Here is a 17,595-nt window from a genome sequence, read left to right as displayed (position 1 = left end):
TTCTTAGTTATTCATTTTCAAACTACAATTTGTATCATGAACTTGTGTGTTACTTGATTATTTGCTCAAATATTACTTGCACGTGGTAGCCTTAATAAGTATGATCATACGTCCCCTTTGCACTCAGGACCATTTTGATATGAGTGGCAAAGGGCCTCATTATACGAATACGTTGGTTGTTACCAACTGAAAAGGACCTTACTTGCTCGAGTATCCAAGTACGTTGGTTGTTACCAACTGAAAAGGACCTTACTTGTTCGATTATTCCACATGTCACATTGTATGATTTTATTATTATATATAAACAAAACTTGTGTGAACTCACCAACTATTTGTTTAGTTGACATTTATTTTATAAATATATGATACAGGGACAATCATTAGAAGATGACACATGGAGAATACACTAGTACTTAGGTTATATTAATAAATGGACAAGTTGTTTAATTTTCTCATAATATATGTATTCCTTTGTTTACAAACCTGTGTACTTGACGTTTAAATTAATTAATGATAATATTGTCACTTAATAGTGTCACATGTGTTTTGATCAATCTGTACGTCACACTCAGGCATTTCCGCTTTAAGCTGGGGTGTTACAGATTGGTATAAGAGCCGTGACTATAAGATAGGACATTAGACGTAGTGTTTTGGTTAGTTATAGCTTATCTTATTTATTTGTTTAGGGTTGCATGATTAGAAATTATGTGGGCCATATTTGATTGTTCAATGCACATGCTTCATATTTTATTATTATTGATTCATTTTCACCTCATGTACACAAGCACACACACAAGTCCAAGGCTTATGCCTAAAACAAAGATTTTCAAACATTTTCAACAATTAATTTTTTTCGATTTGCGATATTTCTTTTTCTTAAAGATGTTTCAACATGGCGTTTTTTTCTGAACTCTTGACACCAAGGTTATTGAAACCTAAGGATAAGCAATGCGCACATATCTTAATCAGACGCGGGACCTGGTTGCTTACCTAGAAAATTCGGAAAGGGCATGCAACCTATTAGGCTAAAGCGTACCACACCAAACGCCATACGAATCAGAACTTTAAGCTTTCAATGTGACCATGTTCCCTTTGTTTAAGGAATATGGTTACACTCCTAAGGATGCCATACAAGTCATGGTGATTCATGTGACGTGTGACTCCGAACCTCAATTTTTACAATGTGTTTTAACTGAAAGTCTGTTAAGTCGTGGTGATACACGAATACCCAGCTTTCGGTTCGATTTGATTACGAATTTTGATTTTTTGTGTTGGAATATAAGAGTACATGGTGGTTCATGAAAACTCTAAGTTTCACACAATGCTTATTATTATTGTGATGGTTTTCATATTTAACAAACTTTTACAAAGGATTTTTATACCATATACTATTCTGAGTCTCTCGATTTTCGTTTCCCATGTTCGTAAAATGTCTCCCCGTTAAGTTAAGCGTCGTTCTTCTGGAACCTCTAGCCGTAAGATGACTGCTCTATTTACCAAGCGACTAGCCACGGTCCTCCCCGACATGATGACCCAAATTCGTCAAAACCTCACTGCTAGCATCAACCCCGTTCCGTTCGAACCTAAAACTCCTGTTTGTTCGTTCAATACCTTTACCAATGCCAAACCCCCAGGGTTGATGGGACACGAGGTTCCACTACTCTAATTCAGTAGTACGAGAAAATGGAAAGCATATTCTTCCATATCGATCGAGTGTTAAATGATATATTAGTATAATATCGTATTCTCAAATTAGTATTTTATAAGATATATTTGGTAGCTATTATTAATATCACTTTTATTATTTATCTATTTTTATTACGACTACTTTAATTATCTTACTATTATCTATTTATTTACTTATTTATTATAGGTATACGTTTTCCCTTTATGGTCTAAAGGTTAGTGTTGAATTCGGTGTTTATTTTACTTGGTCCCATGCATATGGATTTTGAGCCGAGGGTCTCTCTGGAAGCAACCTCTCTATTCTTTGGGATGGAGGTACGGTTTGCCTACATCCCACACTCCCAGACCCTGCTAACAGCTTTGCTATTGGTGGGATTTATACTGGTATGGTTGTTGTTGTTGTTGTAGTATTCTTCCATATCAAGTGTCCTGATGACAAGGGAACCTGTTTTGCTTCAAGTGTCTTTGAAAAAGGGGCACTTACCAAGTGGGTCATGGAAAAATCAACTCGAGGTGCTGAAGTTGCCATGGCCTTTCCGTGGAACGAATTGAAGAATATGACGACCAAGCAATTCTGCCCTCCAAATGAGCTCATGAATTTGGAGATCGAGTTATGGAACCTTAAACAAGAAGGTGGTGAGCACTTAGCCTACACCTCTCGATTTAACGAACTCATTGTGTTGATGCCTCATCTTGTTACTCTGTTATCGCGTGCCATCGAAAAGTTTATTCGGGGGCTACCAAGACAAATTCAAAGACAGTGTCTTGAGTAGTGCTCCCCAAGAACTTAGTGACGCAATTAACCTTGTTACGTCTTTGACTGACAATCATGTTAAAGTCGGGACTTTGACAGTGAAAGGATCGAAGAAACCCGTTGAAAAACCATCTTCTGAACCTAAAGAAGCTAAGCCCGAATCATCCAAACCTTCTTATCCCTCAAGCCACGGTGGAAAGAACTATGCGCTAACCCAACAAGCTGCACCTCAACCCCAACCCCAAGTTAACCCTGCACCACCTCTCAGAAAACCCTACAACGGAACCCATCTGTTTTGTAACATCTGTCAACGTCATCATCCTGCTTATGCCTCTTGCCGTCAATGCACTCATTGCAACCTTTTTGGGCACCTTAGCGCCATTTGCCATGAGACCGTTAGTGTACCAATTTCCCCTCAACGGTTTATTCAACCGAATCCTCGTCCAATTCAATTTGTTCAACCCGTGAATCAAATGCGGGCCTGCTATAACTTTGTTGACCCTGGCCACTTTCGCAACGCGTCCGCAACTCATGAATGTGAACTCGCTTCAGCTTGCTCCAACTATGTAGTATCAAATCCAAGCATATCAAGCCTATCAAGCTTACCAGCCACAAGTTCCACAATTGCTGGCTAACCAAGCTCAAGTTCAGCTGCTTCTAGCTACCCTAGCTCCTACACCACAATATGGTCAAGCTGCTTAAGCTCCTCAAGATAACCGTGGGCATGCTTTTATGATTAATGCCAATCAAGCTCAACAAAGTGGCGACGTGGTGAATGGTACGCTCCTCGTAAACGACCACTTTGCTTCTATTTTATTTGATACCGGTGCCGATATCAGCTTTGTGTCTTTAGAATGTGAACCTCTTCTTGATAACCCCGGTCTAAGCTTAGAAACTCGTATTCTGTTGAGGTAGCTAGCGATAAATTTGTGTCAATCAACTCTGTCATTCGAACTTGCGAGTTAATCCTAAATGGCCACAAGTTTTTAATCGATCTCATTCTTATGCAATTGGGAAGCTTTGACATCATATTAGGCGTGGACTGTTATCCTTTCATTGTGTTGAAATCATTTGCTTCAAGAAGTTCATTCGTATTCCGCTTGCCACCAGTCAACTTCTTCGTGTCTCTGGTGAAAAGCCTTCTTCCTCGAGCCTTAATCTTATAACTTGTTCTCAAGCCCAAATGTACTTACGCAAGAAGTATGTGGCATTCATAGCTCATGTGGTGGAAAAGAAGGAACGAAAAATCGAAGACATTCCTGTTGTTTGCGAGTATCTCGAAGTTTTTCATGATGATGCTTTTGGTCTTCCACCTATTCATGAAGTTGAATTTCGAATCAATCTTGTGCCTGGTGCAACCCCGATTAGTAAGGCTCCTTATCGTCTGGCAACCTCTAAGATAAAAGAGTTGTCTAATTAGCTCCAATAACTTTCGGACAAAGGGTTCATTCGCCCTAGTTCATCTCCATGCGGCGCACCCATTCTTTTCGTCAAGAAGAAAGATGATTCCTTTCATATATGCATCGATTATCTCAAGCTCAACAAGTTCACAATTAAGAATCGTTATCCTTTTCCTCATATTAACGATCTTTTCAATCAACTCCAAGGAGCTTCATGTTTCTCAAAGATTGATCTTCGTTCGGGTTATCATCAACTACGCATGCATGAAGATGATATACCCAAAACCACTTTTTGGACTCGATACGAACATTACAAATTTAGAGTTATTCATGTTGGGCTAACCAATGCACCCGCAGTGTTTATGGACCTCATGAACCACACTTGCAAACCTTACTTGGATAAATTCGTAATTGTTTTAATCGACGACATCCTTATTTATTCTAAGTCCAAATCCGAGCACGAGAAACATCTTAATTCCATCCTTGATCTTTTGAGGAAGGAAGAGCTTTATGCTAAGTTCTCAAAGTGCAAGTTATGGTCGAATGAAATTCCATTCTTAGGGCACTTAGTAAACGAAAAGGGTAACCACGTTGACCCAGCTAAAATCGAAGCCGTTAAAAATTGGAAAAACTCTAAACTCTCATACTGAAGTTCGTTCATTTCTTGGTCTTGCGGGTTACTATCGTCGCTTTATTCATAACTTTTCCAAGATCGCTTTTGCCCCTAACCACTTTAACTCACAAGGATAAACCTTTTGAATGGCGGCCAAAGCAAGATGAAGTTCAAACTGTTATGTTTATGCTTTGCGATGCACTGATCCTTGCACTCCCCGAGGGCAATGAATATTTTGTTGTCTATTACGATGCTTCTAATCAAGGTGTCGGTTGTGTCCTTATGCACCGAGGTAAAGTTGTCGCTTACGCTTCACGACAACTTAAGATTCATGAAAGGAATTATGCGACGCACGATCTCGAACTCGGTGTCATCGTATTCACGTTGAAAATTTAGAGACATTACCTCTACGACACTAAATGTTTGGTATTCACTGACCAAAAGAGTCTTCAGCATATTTTTGACCCAAAAGATCTAAACATGTGGAAACAACAATGGGCCGAACTACTTAGTGACTATGACTATGAAATTCGTTACCACCCTAGTAAAGCGAATGTTGTAGCCGATGCTCTTAGTAGGAAACCCATGTTAAATCAATCTTGCTTCATAGCATGACCATTCAAACTGACCTTCAACTTCGTATATTTGAACCTCAACATATGTCATGACCATTCAAACTGACCTTCAACCCATGTTAAATCAATCTTACTTTAACCCGGATTTGGATTCAGGTCTTGAGAGAGTTTGTGTGTGTTCTAGGGTGTGTGTGTGTGTGTAGAAGGAAATAAAAATGGTGAAAAGGTGGAGGGATTGGGTTTATATAGGGGCTATGGGCCCCACCACCCACTCATAATTCCAAATCTAATCATTATCCAAACATTAACACACACAATTAAATTAACGATACACGGTTAATTAAAACTTTCTGTTATTTATTAATCTCAGAAATGCGGATGTTACAGGTCTACCCTCCTTAAAAGAGGTTTCATCCCCGAAACCTAACTATTACTTCTAAACAAATACGGGTAAAACTTGCGCATCTCTTCTTCAACTTCCCAAGTGGCATCCGAACCCTTACGGTGCTTCCATAACACTTTTACTAGGGGAATAACCTTACGACGAAGCTGCTTTTCCTTGCGGTCAACTATCTCAACAGGCTGCTCAACATATTTCAGCTGCTCGTCTACCTCAAAGTCTAGAAGAGGCACGTGAGATGTATCATCAGCTAGACATTTTCTCAGATGGGAAACATGAAAGGTAGAGTGGATTCCTTTCAGTTCTTCAGGTAGATCTAACTTATAAGCCACTTCGCCCACTCGGGCTATAATTCTGAACGGTTGATCTAACGTTTAATATATATAAATCCCGTGTACATTTTATTTATTATTTTATTAGTTTTATTCGGTTTCTTGCAAGATTTGTATACTACTAACATGGTTTTGTATTTTAGGTTTCGGGTTTCAATTGAAGTGAAAAGAGGGAGAAAAATGAGCGAAAACGAGCTAAACCGGAGAACCGGACCATCAGGAAACGAACCGGACCAGATCAGGAAGTGAACCGGACGGATACCAGGTTAATTGACCACGCTGCGCAGCCAAATATGGGTCTTTGGTAGCGTAGCGCGGCCAATTTGCCCACGCTGCGCGGCCAAGGAGGGGTGTTTTGGTAGCGTGGCGCGAGCAAGCTAATTTCTAGAATAATCCGGGTTTTGGGCTTTAATCATTATATAAACACCCCTAATCTTACCCTTAAGCAGACCAGAAGTTGCCAGCCGAATTTGGAGAGTTCCCGAGCTTAGGATTGCAGCTTTTGGCAGCTTTGGAGTCGAAGAATCATCCGGTGTTGCGCATATTAGTTGAAGACGAAGAACACGGGTTTTATCTTCAGTTTTCTTTTGTTTTCTTTTATTTCCACTATGAATTCTTCGTTGCTTGTTTCGTTTAAACCTAAGATGTTAGGCTAAATTTCTTGAACTACTTAGGCTTATGATGAACCTACTTTAATGTTTTGTTTTGACTTGGGATTTATTAACGTTATGGTTTTTTAGTAAAAGATTTAAGTATATTAAATTGATGCGTATGAATGCTTAGGATTGTTTGATGAGTTTTATTCCAAAGTTTTCCTTGATTATTGTTTGTCATATGATAGGATTACTATTAGGTCAATTACTTTGTGTTCTTGATTATTTTATGATTTGATGTCATGATAAGATCATAGGAATAATATTGTCAAATAAACCTAAGTGTGCTGCTAACCTAAAATCCGTAAAGTGCTAGGTTATTGATAAATCTTTACTATTTAATCTTGCTAGATTTAGTTCTTCGTAAGGAGTCCGTCTAGGATTGATTATTTATTATTGTTTATCAAATCAATTAAATATCTTGAATTGCCTTTGATTTCCGTGCTGTAAGGTAGGATTTCGTTATAAAGGAACTAAATTATAAATAATTGGGTGACCGTAAGGAAACTTGATTTTTAATACTGGTGTGCGTTAAAATTTGTTAGAAATCCATAGGTGTCTCTTGAAAAGGATCAGGGGTCCTGTACGGGTTTTCTTATAAGTGTTTATTTTACGATCCCAGTCCATAACTAAATATTTTTCTCGGGTTAATTCATTACTGAAATTTAGGGGATTCTAGCCTAGGTAGTTTTCTTATTATCATCTTATTTTAATTAACAAACTTTTGCTTTCGTTTAAATTATTTGTTTTCTTAATTAGTTTTTAATTATAGTATTAAATTAGTATTTTAAATAAAAACCCCCAAACAAATATAATTAATAAGTCGTGTTTTGTAGTCGAGTCTAATTAGCTAATAAACGTAATTTAGAGAGTCTCGTGGGTTCGATATCCGAACTTACTTAGCTTTACTAGAGTCGATCGGTTCACTTGCCGGTTAGTAGTTTAGTAGAGTTTTAGAGAGTCTAGAGTATTACCTAGTGTTTATTTTTAGTTAATTTAGTTAATAAATATTAAACTACTTCAAGCACATCAAGTTTTTGGCGCCGTTGCCGGGGACTATTAGCAATTGCGTTATTAGCTTTGGTTGGTCCTACTTGCTACATACGTGCTACTTGTTTACGTTTTGTTTGAGTTGTGGAAGTCTAATTAAGTCTAGTTTATTTTTAATTATTAGTTTGTTTTTATTATTCTCATTTTATTAGAAACTACTTACTCAATCTTGTGCTTTTTGGTAGGTATATGCCACATCTTCGTTCGCAAGGACCGCCGTTGAATTGTTTTGGACCTACTCTGTTGAAGTCCGAGGCAAGTTCGTCTAAAAAGCAACTGATCACCATAGATACTTCATCGAAATCATCACCCACAAATTCACCCGCCAATTCACCACCACAAAGTCCTAGACCCGTTCCAATGGCCAAGAATAACCGCACCGTATACCAGCAAGCTTTTGAAAGGTTCCATGGAGATCACTCACCCATTGCCGCTCCCGACATTGATAACCCTAACTCGTGGCAGATCCCATCCTATGTCATGAACAACATCACAAATCACCACCAGTTCCATGGCCGTGAAGATGAAGATGCACCAGCATATATCAACCGTCTGACTCGTGTGTTCAAAACGTTCAATTTGCAAGGTGCCAACCAGGATGCGATCTTCCTTCACTTGTTTCCGTTTACACTTTCGGGTCGTGCCGCCACTTGGCTCGACTCGCAACCTGCTGGAACATTCAGCAAATGGGATGCGCTTCGCAATGCATTCCTCAAGAAGTACTTTCCACCTGCTAAGGCCTCTCGCCTTTGTGATCAGATCCACTCCTTCTACATGGAGCCAGATGAGGCGTACTACCAAGCTTGGGAGCGTTCTCAAAATCTGCTTTCCCGTTGTTCACAACATGGGCTCACATCTTGGGCCATTGTTGAGAAGTTTTACAATGGGCTTACTTTTGAAGCTCAACCAAGGTTTGACACAGCTGCTGGGGGCAATCTGATGGACAGGAAGAACGTGACTAGTGTAACATGATGTTTGAAAGTTTCGCGCAATCTGAGTACTCGAAAAAGCCACGAGGCGGGAATTCCAGTCCCGCCACCAGTACACCCTCATCTGCTCGAGGTGTACACCAGCTTAATCTGGATACTGGTATGGCTGCTGCTTTGGAGAATCTCACTCAAGAGATAAAAGAGTTAAATACTAAGGTGGATAAGTGTGAGATGTGTAGAGGTGGTCATGGTACGCTGGATTGTCCGTTGATGAACAATCAAGATGTTGATTTCGTGGCTGGTCAAAACAGGTTCCCTAATGTTTACAATAACAACAATTAGAACTGGAACAGCTAAAAGAATCAGAATCAAGGTCAGAATAACTCGAGTTAGCATTCGGCTGGTGGGCCACCTGGTTTCCAAGCTCCCTACAACCGAAATCAGGGACAGTACAACAACGAAGGTTCCAATGGTCAAAGTTCGAATAATTTGCCGGATCTGAGTAAGAAGTTGGACGAGATAATGCAGCATATGGTTACTAGAGATCAATCCACTCAAAAGACCCTTGCTGAGCATGATATGCTTTTCAAGAATCAACAATCAGCTACGCTCGACATGCAAAGGACCATTGGTGATATTGCTCGACAATTAAATGAAATACCTCTGGGACAGTTTTCAGGTTCTACTCAACAGAATCCGGCCGCTCAAATTAAGGCGATTACTACTCGTAGCGGTAGGGTTTTGGGTCCCGAGGTGCGAAGGAATGAGGTTGAAGTGGAAGATGAGGAAGTGATGGATGAAGAGATCGAGATGGAAGTACCGGGTAAAGTGCAGAACACCGCACCAGTTGCACCTCCAGTAGAGAAGAAGCCGGTTGAAGTTCGGCCATAACCTTTGGTTGATCATTCTCGTATCCTGTATCCCTCTCGCGCAAAACACCAGAAATACACTCGGTAGTATGGGCACTTTCTTGATATGTTTCGACAGTTGAAGATTATCTCTCGTTCATTGAAGTCCTCCAACACATGACGAAATACGCGAAATTCTTAAAGACCTGTTGAAAAGGAAGGATAGGTTGAGGGAGGTATCATCGATTCCGCTCATGGGAGATTTTTCGGCAGTAGTGTTGAACTGCGTACCCGAGAAGTTGTCAGATCCAGGTGTGTTTACGATTCCAGTTTTGTTTGGTTGTGATGCGATGAGCCATGCGTTGGCAGATTTGGGTGCAAGTATAAATCTGATGCCGTATTCTTTGTATGAGAAGTTGGAGTTAGGCGAGCTTACACCGAGTCGGATGTCTTTATCGTTGGCCGATTGTTCTGTGAAATATCCGCGGGGTATTATTGAAAATTTGCTAGTAAAAGTGGATAAGTTTGTGTTCCCGGTTGATTTTGTAGTGCTTGACATGGAGGCCGACGAGAAGGTTCCTATTATTCTTGGTCGTCCGTTCTTACGAACCGCAAAGGCACTTATCGATGTGTATGATGGGAAGATCACGCTTCAGGTTCGTGATGAAAATGTCACTTATGATGTTGCAAGGTCGATGAAGCACCCGAGTGATCAAGATGATTTCAGTGGTCCATGCCATTCGGTTTATTTTATTAACTCTTTTATTGCAGGTATGGATAAATGCTTTGATTACATTTGTGGTATGGATCTCGTGGGTAGTGATGGTTTAGTTGATTGTGATGATTTGGTTGAGTATGAGTTGTGTGAGAACGATTCGATTTGTGATGAGTTGGCTGAGATTTCTGGTTTGCCCGTGATGATAGGGGTGAGGCGGATTCGGTGGAGCAACCCGCTCCGTTGGAGTTGAAGGTACTCCCGTCATACTTGGAGTATACGTATCTTGATGAGGGCTCGAACTTACCCGTTATTGTGTCAACCAAGTTGACGGAAGAACAGAAGTCAAAGTTGATAGATGTGTTGAAGCTACACAAGGGGGCGATTGCATGGAGGTTGTCCAATATTCAAGGTATTAGCCTCGCTTATTGCACACACCGGATTCTAATGGAGGATGAGTACAAGCCGGTGGTGCAACCACAAAGACGTCTCAATCCAAATATGCAAGAGGTGGTAATTGAGGTATTGAAGTTGATGGATGCCAGGATGATTTACCTGATTTTCGACCCTCCATTGGTGAGCCCGACTCAAGTTGTTCCAAAGAAGGGAGGTATGACTGTTGTGATGAATGAAAAGAATGAACTTATCCCTTCGCGTACGGTTACCGGTTGGCGTGTGTGTATTGATTATCGGCGATTGATTGATGCCACCCGAAAGGACCACTTCCCATTGCCGTTTATTGATCAGATGTTGTAGCGTTTGGCAGGTCAGCAATTTTATTGTTTTCTTGACGGTTTTTCAGGTTATTTTCAAATTCCCAATGCACTGGAAGACCAAGAGAAGACAACTTTTACATGTCCGTATGGCATGTTTGCATATTGTCGCATGCCGTTTGGACTATGTAACGCTCCGGCTACCTTTCAACGTTGTATGGTGGCTATCTTTCAGGATATGATAGAGACGTCCATGGAGGTGTTTATGGACGATTTTTCGGTGTACGGTAATTCTTTCGATGAATGTTTGGCTAATCTTGAGAAGATGTTGAAGAGATGCATTGAAACGAAGTTAATGTTGAATTGGGAAAAATGCCATTTCATGGTGACGGAAGGGATCGTGTTGGGTCATAAGATCTCGAAAGATGGTATTGAGGTGGATCGTGCAAAGATTGATACTATAAGCAGACTTCCTCCACCAACGAATGTGAAAGCAATTAGGAGTTTCTTGGGTCATGCAGGGCTTTACCGGCGATTTATCAAAGATTTTTCTAAAATTACCCGCCCGATGACCCGACTCCTCGAGAAAGATGTGCCGTTCGATTTTGATGATGAATGTGTGAAGGCGTTCATGTTTTTGAAAGAAAAGCTCGTAAGTGCTCCCATTCTTTGTTTTCCTGATTGGAGCTTGCCGTTTGAGCTCATGTGTGATGCTAGTGATCATGCGGTTGGAGCAGTTTTGGGGCAAAGGCAAGACAAACATTTTCACCCCATCTATTATGCTAGCAAGACGTTGAATGATGCCCAAGAGAACTACACTACCACCGAGAAGGAGCTTTTAGCCGTTGTTTTCGCATTTGACAAGTTCCACTCGTATCTCGTACTTTCGAAGACCGCCGTTTTTACTGATCATGCAGCCTTGCGTTTTCTCTTCCAGAAGAAAGACGCGAAGCCTCGTCTTATACGGTGGATTCTTCTACTTTTCGAGTTTGACATCGAGATCAAAGATGAAAGGGGTGCGGAGAACGTTACGGCCAATCATCTATCCCGCTTAGAAGATCCAAGGAGAGAAGAGTTACGTGAGGAGGAGATTGGTGATACATTCCCTCACGAGTCGATCGACTTTGTTGCGGCTGAGAAGCAAGGTATGCCATGGTTCTCTGATTTTGCTAATTATTTGGCTAATGGTTTTATTTTGGAGGGTATGACTACGCAACAAAAGAGGAAGTTCTTCCGGGATGTGAATCGGTATTTGTGGGATGACCCGTTCTTGTTTAAGATTGGTGGTGATCGGATTTGGAGGAGGTGTGTGACGAAGGAGGAATGATGGGATATTCTCAAGCATGTTCATGAAGGGTTGACTGGAGGTCATCATGGTGCGCATGCTTCCGCGCAGAAGGTGTTTGATAGTGGGTTCTATTGGCCGACAGTTGTGAAAGATGTTGAAGAGTTTGTGAAGCTTTGTGATGCGTGCCAAAGAACAGGTAATATTTCGTCTAAGAATGAGATGCCTCAAAACCCCATTCAAATTCTTGAAATCTTTGATGTATGAGGCATCGACTTCATGGGACCGTTTCCCATATCGAATGGTAATAAGTATATTTTGGTGGCGATTGATTATGTGTCGAAGTGGGTGGAAGCCCAAGCGTTGGCCACAAATGATGCACGAGTTGTTGTGAGGTTTCTTATGAAGTTATTCACTCGTTTCAGTATTCCGAGAGCTATTATTAGTGATCGGGGAACCCATTTTTGTAATACCATCATGGAGAAAGCGTTGGCTCGTTATGGGGTTACTCATCGTACCCGTATTGCCTATCACCCTCAAACGAACGGTCAAGTCGAGAATGCAAATCGAGGGGTGAAGAGGATTTTGGAGAAGACGGTTGAGGCTAGTCGAAAGGATTGGTCGGAAAAGTTAGATGATGCGTTGTGGGCATTCCGAACCGCGTATAAGACTCCGTTGGGTACTACACCGTGTATGCTTGTTTTCGGTAAGTCTTGTCATCTTCCGGTTGAGTTGGAGCATCGTGCGTACTGGGCGTTGAAGATGAATGTCGATCTTATTGAGGCCGCAAGGAAAAGATACTTTCAGATTCATGAGTTAGAAGAGCTTCGGGATGCGGCATATTCTCGATCGTTAAACATCAAAGAAAAGACGAAAGCTCTACACGATCGACGGTTGAAAGGCGGCAAAGAGTTCAAGAAAGGCGATAAGGTATTATTATTTAATTCTCGTTTGAAGTTGTTTGTAGGAAAGTTGAAATCAAAGTGGTCGGGACCGTACTTGGTAAAAGAAGTTTTCCCGTATGGAGTGGTGGAGTTGGAGAACCCGTATAACGGAACGTCTTGGAAGGTGAATGGTCATCGTTTGAAGCACTATCTTGGAGGACCGGAAGAATCTATCGAGATGGAGGAAACTCCACTCGATCCATTGCATTGAATTGTCACACGTGGTTCTTGAGTGAATACTCAAGTGTAGAGTTTGTACGTTGATGTGCGAAAATATATATATAAATAATTAAACAATTCGCAACAAAGCTTTAAAAACCAAACAACCTAACCTAGTTCACACAATCGGCAAGTGTACCGGTCGTGTGTAGCAAAGATAAAGGAAGTCCGCATATCGAACTCAAAGACACGTGAGGTGGCTCGGTACTAAACCCTAACAAAGTATTGCCTAATAAAAATATTTAACCTTTTTATCTTTCTTATTTTATTTTAATTAATTTAAACTAATTTAACTAACTTACTTAACTTAACGAAGCTAACGGGAAAACTTAACGACACTAACGGCACTAACGGAGCTCTCAAATATGATGAAGGGGAACCACCTAGGTAAGGAAGCTTAACGACTATCAACAACGCTCGGGTGACAACGAACACAGAAACTGGGTTCTAAAGATGATCTAACTAGACAATAATAAGGGAAAATAGGTCCCCACGGTCAGTTTTACTAAAGACCCCTAATAACGTCTAGAAAGAAAAATAAAGCACGGTTGATTTTCTAAGTACCCTAATGATTTATTACTTGGTCCGTATCAAAATCACAAATTCCACTAAAGCTCGTAATCCTAACAAACTTAGGGAATAAAGGGTAATTCAATATTAAAGATTAAATAACTCGGCTTACAAATTAACCTAATCAACGGCTAGAAAATCGAACGAGGTCTCGCAATGGCTAACTAAATCGACTAGACCAAAGAGATAAACCAACTCCTAACGTCTTGGTCCAACTAAAAGGAGATGAACCACTGAGATGAACAACTCTAACCAATCAAACCCTATGGTGACGTCTACCACAAATGACCAAAAACACCAAGTAATCAGTCTAGCATGCAATCCTAAATAAAACACGAAACTAATTCATGTAAAGATAAAATCACACGGGGTGTAATTAATAAAATATTGACAAACTCAATAGCGATCATAGAATACAATCAAAATAATATGAACTTAACAATAGAAAATCACAAAACAATCGCTAAAACATCGTCATTCAACCAAACCTAGGTAGTTCTAATAGTTTGGCTACAAACCATGCTCAAAAACAAAACAAAATATATTGGTTCAAAAACTGAATTCATCATGAAAATAATAATTCAAACCGAAAAATTTTATGTTTGGGTGGGTAGAGATCAAACCAAAGCGCTCTTTAGTGAATTGAACACCTTCTCTTGTGATGAATAGTAAGTAGCCAATTGATCTTTTGGCTCCACTTTGTACCAAACCCTCCAGAGAACAAAATTAACCACCGCCTCCTCTTTTCTTTTGCTGTCGTCTCCCCTCTCCCCTGGAATTAGGCCGCCTCCACTCAAATATATATATCTTCGTAGGGTTTTTTTCTTTCTCAAGTCAGCCTTTCACCTCACCGACCTACAAAGCCCATTAAAAATATTTAAAGCCTCAAACAAATGAATTGCCTTTTGGTTTTATTTATTTATGTTTGAAAAGTCAAACTTATATGTATGCATATCCACGTTTTGCTTATTATTTTTTTTCCTTTTTTTTTCTATATTTATATTAGTATTCTCTTAAGAATTTGAATTAATAATAATAAGAAAAATACTTATAACAGTGACGGTAGGTAATACGAATTTGAATATTTACTTGATAGTTTCAAGATTAGTAGAAATACTTAATTTTAATTCGTTGTCTAACAAACCTTTAAACATTAAATATGAGCCATATAAAGATATTATTAAATAAAAACTAGCTCAAAACCAATTTAAAAATGTAGGAATTACTTGTTTTACATATATATAATTTAAAGCATATCATACATTCTTTCCTATTTTTATTTCTATTTTATTTTTTTTTTATTTTCCTTGAGTCACTAACGTAGGTTTTTGTAGTTTTTATTTGTTTTTAAGTTTTGAAAGTTTTGAAGGAAGATAGTGTGAGAGAAAAAATCCCCTTAAAGTCTAGTGAAAAATTCAAGTATGGGGATGGAGCAGCAGGAGCCGTATACTTTTATGATTATTTATTTGCTGCTTTTATTCATATTTATTAGTTTGATTGGTTGGTCTGGTTCCATACTTTGAAATGATTATATCTATCGAGGTTGATAAGATGAATGTTTAGATATTGTTTGTATTATTGCCGCTTCCGTTCGTGTGTGAGAGATAGAGATATTTGTTTTATGAGCACGTTCGGAGTTGGAGGGCATTTATGGAAGAAGACTTTAGCGTCATATTTCACTCGCATACTACCAGCTAAGTCTTTTCCTTTTTACTTTGTTTTTATATTTTTAGTTTAGTTTTATTTTTATTTATTTTTGTATTTTTAGGTTTTGTTTTGTTTTTAAATTTTTGAGTCATGTTTCCGTCCCTGCATTGAGGACAATGCAAATTTTAAGTGTGGGGATAGGAACACATGTTTTTAACTTGTTTTGTCTTATTTAAAAAAAATTAAAAAAGTTTTGAAAAATATCCCTTGATTTTGTTTCTTTTTGCGTATAAATGGGAGATGAGGATACTTATCGAGAATCGGTTTTTCAAACTACTAATAACAAGATATAATTAAAGAACACGCCCTTAACTTGGGACGTGTCGGTAGGCTCAGCCTTAAGAATGAAAGGGTAGTTTGATAGTTGGTTTTTAACGATAAGATATGATTTTTAGTGGGATACATGTTGAGTCTGTATAAAATGCGAGATCAAAGGTCGGGCCATACTCAAGCCTCATTTTTAGTTTTATTGTAGAAAATTATAAATTTTATAGAAATCTGAATACGCCATCATACGATGTTTGGGTAGGTTTAAACGTTAAAGTATACCGTGTAGCTGGTGATATAAACTAAATCTTACACTTCTAGTTTTAGTGGTTAACACTTCATAGGCATATGGTTTTATAGCCTTAAATCCTGTATTGAGGGGATGCCTCGGGTTCGGAGACCATGGGTCGTTTTATGGTTGTTTATCTGGGTATCTTCGGATATTTAATAAATAAAAGCTTTTAAGCATAAACCCGCAGTTTACTGCAATCACTACACTCACTTACATCAATTACAGTGAAGTAAAATCTTGATGATCCAGTGATCATCCTGCTGTTAGTTATACGTGGTCCTCTTACTTGCGTCCCATACCATTAAGAACAGGATCAACTAGAGACACGACGTATGTAAACCGACATATTGAAACTTGTAAAATCACGGGTGGTAATGGGTCCGAGGTGTTGCTTGATAACGGGGGTATGTCATCTAGTGCGGAACACTAGCTAGTTAGTTAAATAATTGAACCTTAATCGTATCTAATGGCTGCTTGGGATACTTTGATGTTTAAATTTAGGTGGATAAACAATATCCTTGATCGTCTTAGCTGTTCATGAAAAATGTGCAACAATGTTTTAATCTGCTATTATGAGGTTTAAGTCAAGTTGGGGTGGTTTGATCCGGTAAAATCTAAAATAAAGCGAGTCTTGACTGTGGGTTCCACTAGATAATAATAATAATAATAATAATAATAATAATAATAATAATAATAATAATTAGATCTTACTTGTCCCGGTAAAGACAAAGGCATGAGTTTAAGTGGACAACAACATCGGTGATCGCAGTTTTTGCGTTGTTCTAAAAATTTTAAGATAACCTATATGTTTGTAAGACTGTATTTCTTCGATTCTGATCCATTGCAATGAGACTTTTTCAGGGACGAAAAAATGTTAAGTGTGGGGATATTTGATATAACGTTTAATATATATAAATCCCGTGTACATTTTATTTATTATTTTATTAGTTTTGTTCGGTTTCTTGCAAGATTTGTATACTGCTAACATGGTTTTGTATTTTAGGGTCCGGGTTTCAATTGTGGTGAAAAGAGGGAGAAAAATGAGCGAAAACGAGCTAAACCGGAGAACCGGACCATCAGGAAACGAACCGGACCAGATCAGGAAGTGAACCGGACCGGGACCAAGTTAATTAGCCACGCTGCGCGGCCAAATAAGGGTCTTTGGTAGCGTAGCGCGGCCAATTTGCCCGCGCTGCGCGGCCAAGGAGGGGTGTTTTGGTAGCGTGGCACGAGTAAGCTAACTTCTAGAATATTCCGGGTTTTAGGCTTTAATCACTATATAAACACCCCTAATCTTACCCTTAAGCAGACCAGAAGTTGCCAGCCGAATTTGGAGAGTTCCCGAGCTTAGGATTGCAGCTTTTGGCAGCTTTGGAGTCGAAGAATCATCCGGTGTTGCGCATATTAGTTGAAGACGAAGAACACGGGTTTTATCTTCTGTTTTCTTTCGTTCTCTTTTATTTTTGCCATGAATTCTTCCTTGCTTGTTTCGTTTAAACCTAAGATGTTAGGCTAAATTTCTTGAACTAATTAGGCTTATGATGAACCTACTTTGATGTTTTGTTTTGACTTGAGATTTATTTATGTTATGGTTTTTATGATTTAGTAAAAGATTTAAGTATATTAAATTGATGCGTATGAAT

General features: G+C 39.2%; 1 protein-coding gene across 1 annotated transcript; it reads left to right on the top strand.

The window, feature by feature from the left end:
- Positions 1-9,494: 9,494 nt before the first annotated feature.
- LOC143534409 (uncharacterized) lies at positions 9,495-13,108 on the top strand. The gene is made up of 6 exons (XM_077028907.1): positions 9,495-9,969; positions 10,012-10,093; positions 10,165-10,367; positions 11,586-11,813; positions 11,870-11,916; positions 12,533-13,108. Exons 1-6 carry the CDS (start codon positions 9,495-9,497, stop codon positions 13,106-13,108), a joined length of 1,611 nt encoding a protein of 536 aa, XP_076885022.1.
- Positions 13,109-17,595: the final 4,487 nt, after the last annotated feature.

This window comes from Bidens hawaiensis, unplaced genomic scaffold (genome assembly GCF_021521415.1).
Source record: "Bidens hawaiensis isolate Kalapana, Puna unplaced genomic scaffold, B.hawaiensis_p1.1 tig00010163_1, whole genome shotgun sequence".
Taxonomy (NCBI): domain Eukaryota; kingdom Viridiplantae; phylum Streptophyta; class Magnoliopsida; order Asterales; family Asteraceae; genus Bidens; species Bidens hawaiensis.
The sequence above is the reverse complement of the archived record's forward strand: the minus strand, read 5'-3'. Positions and strand labels throughout refer to the sequence as shown.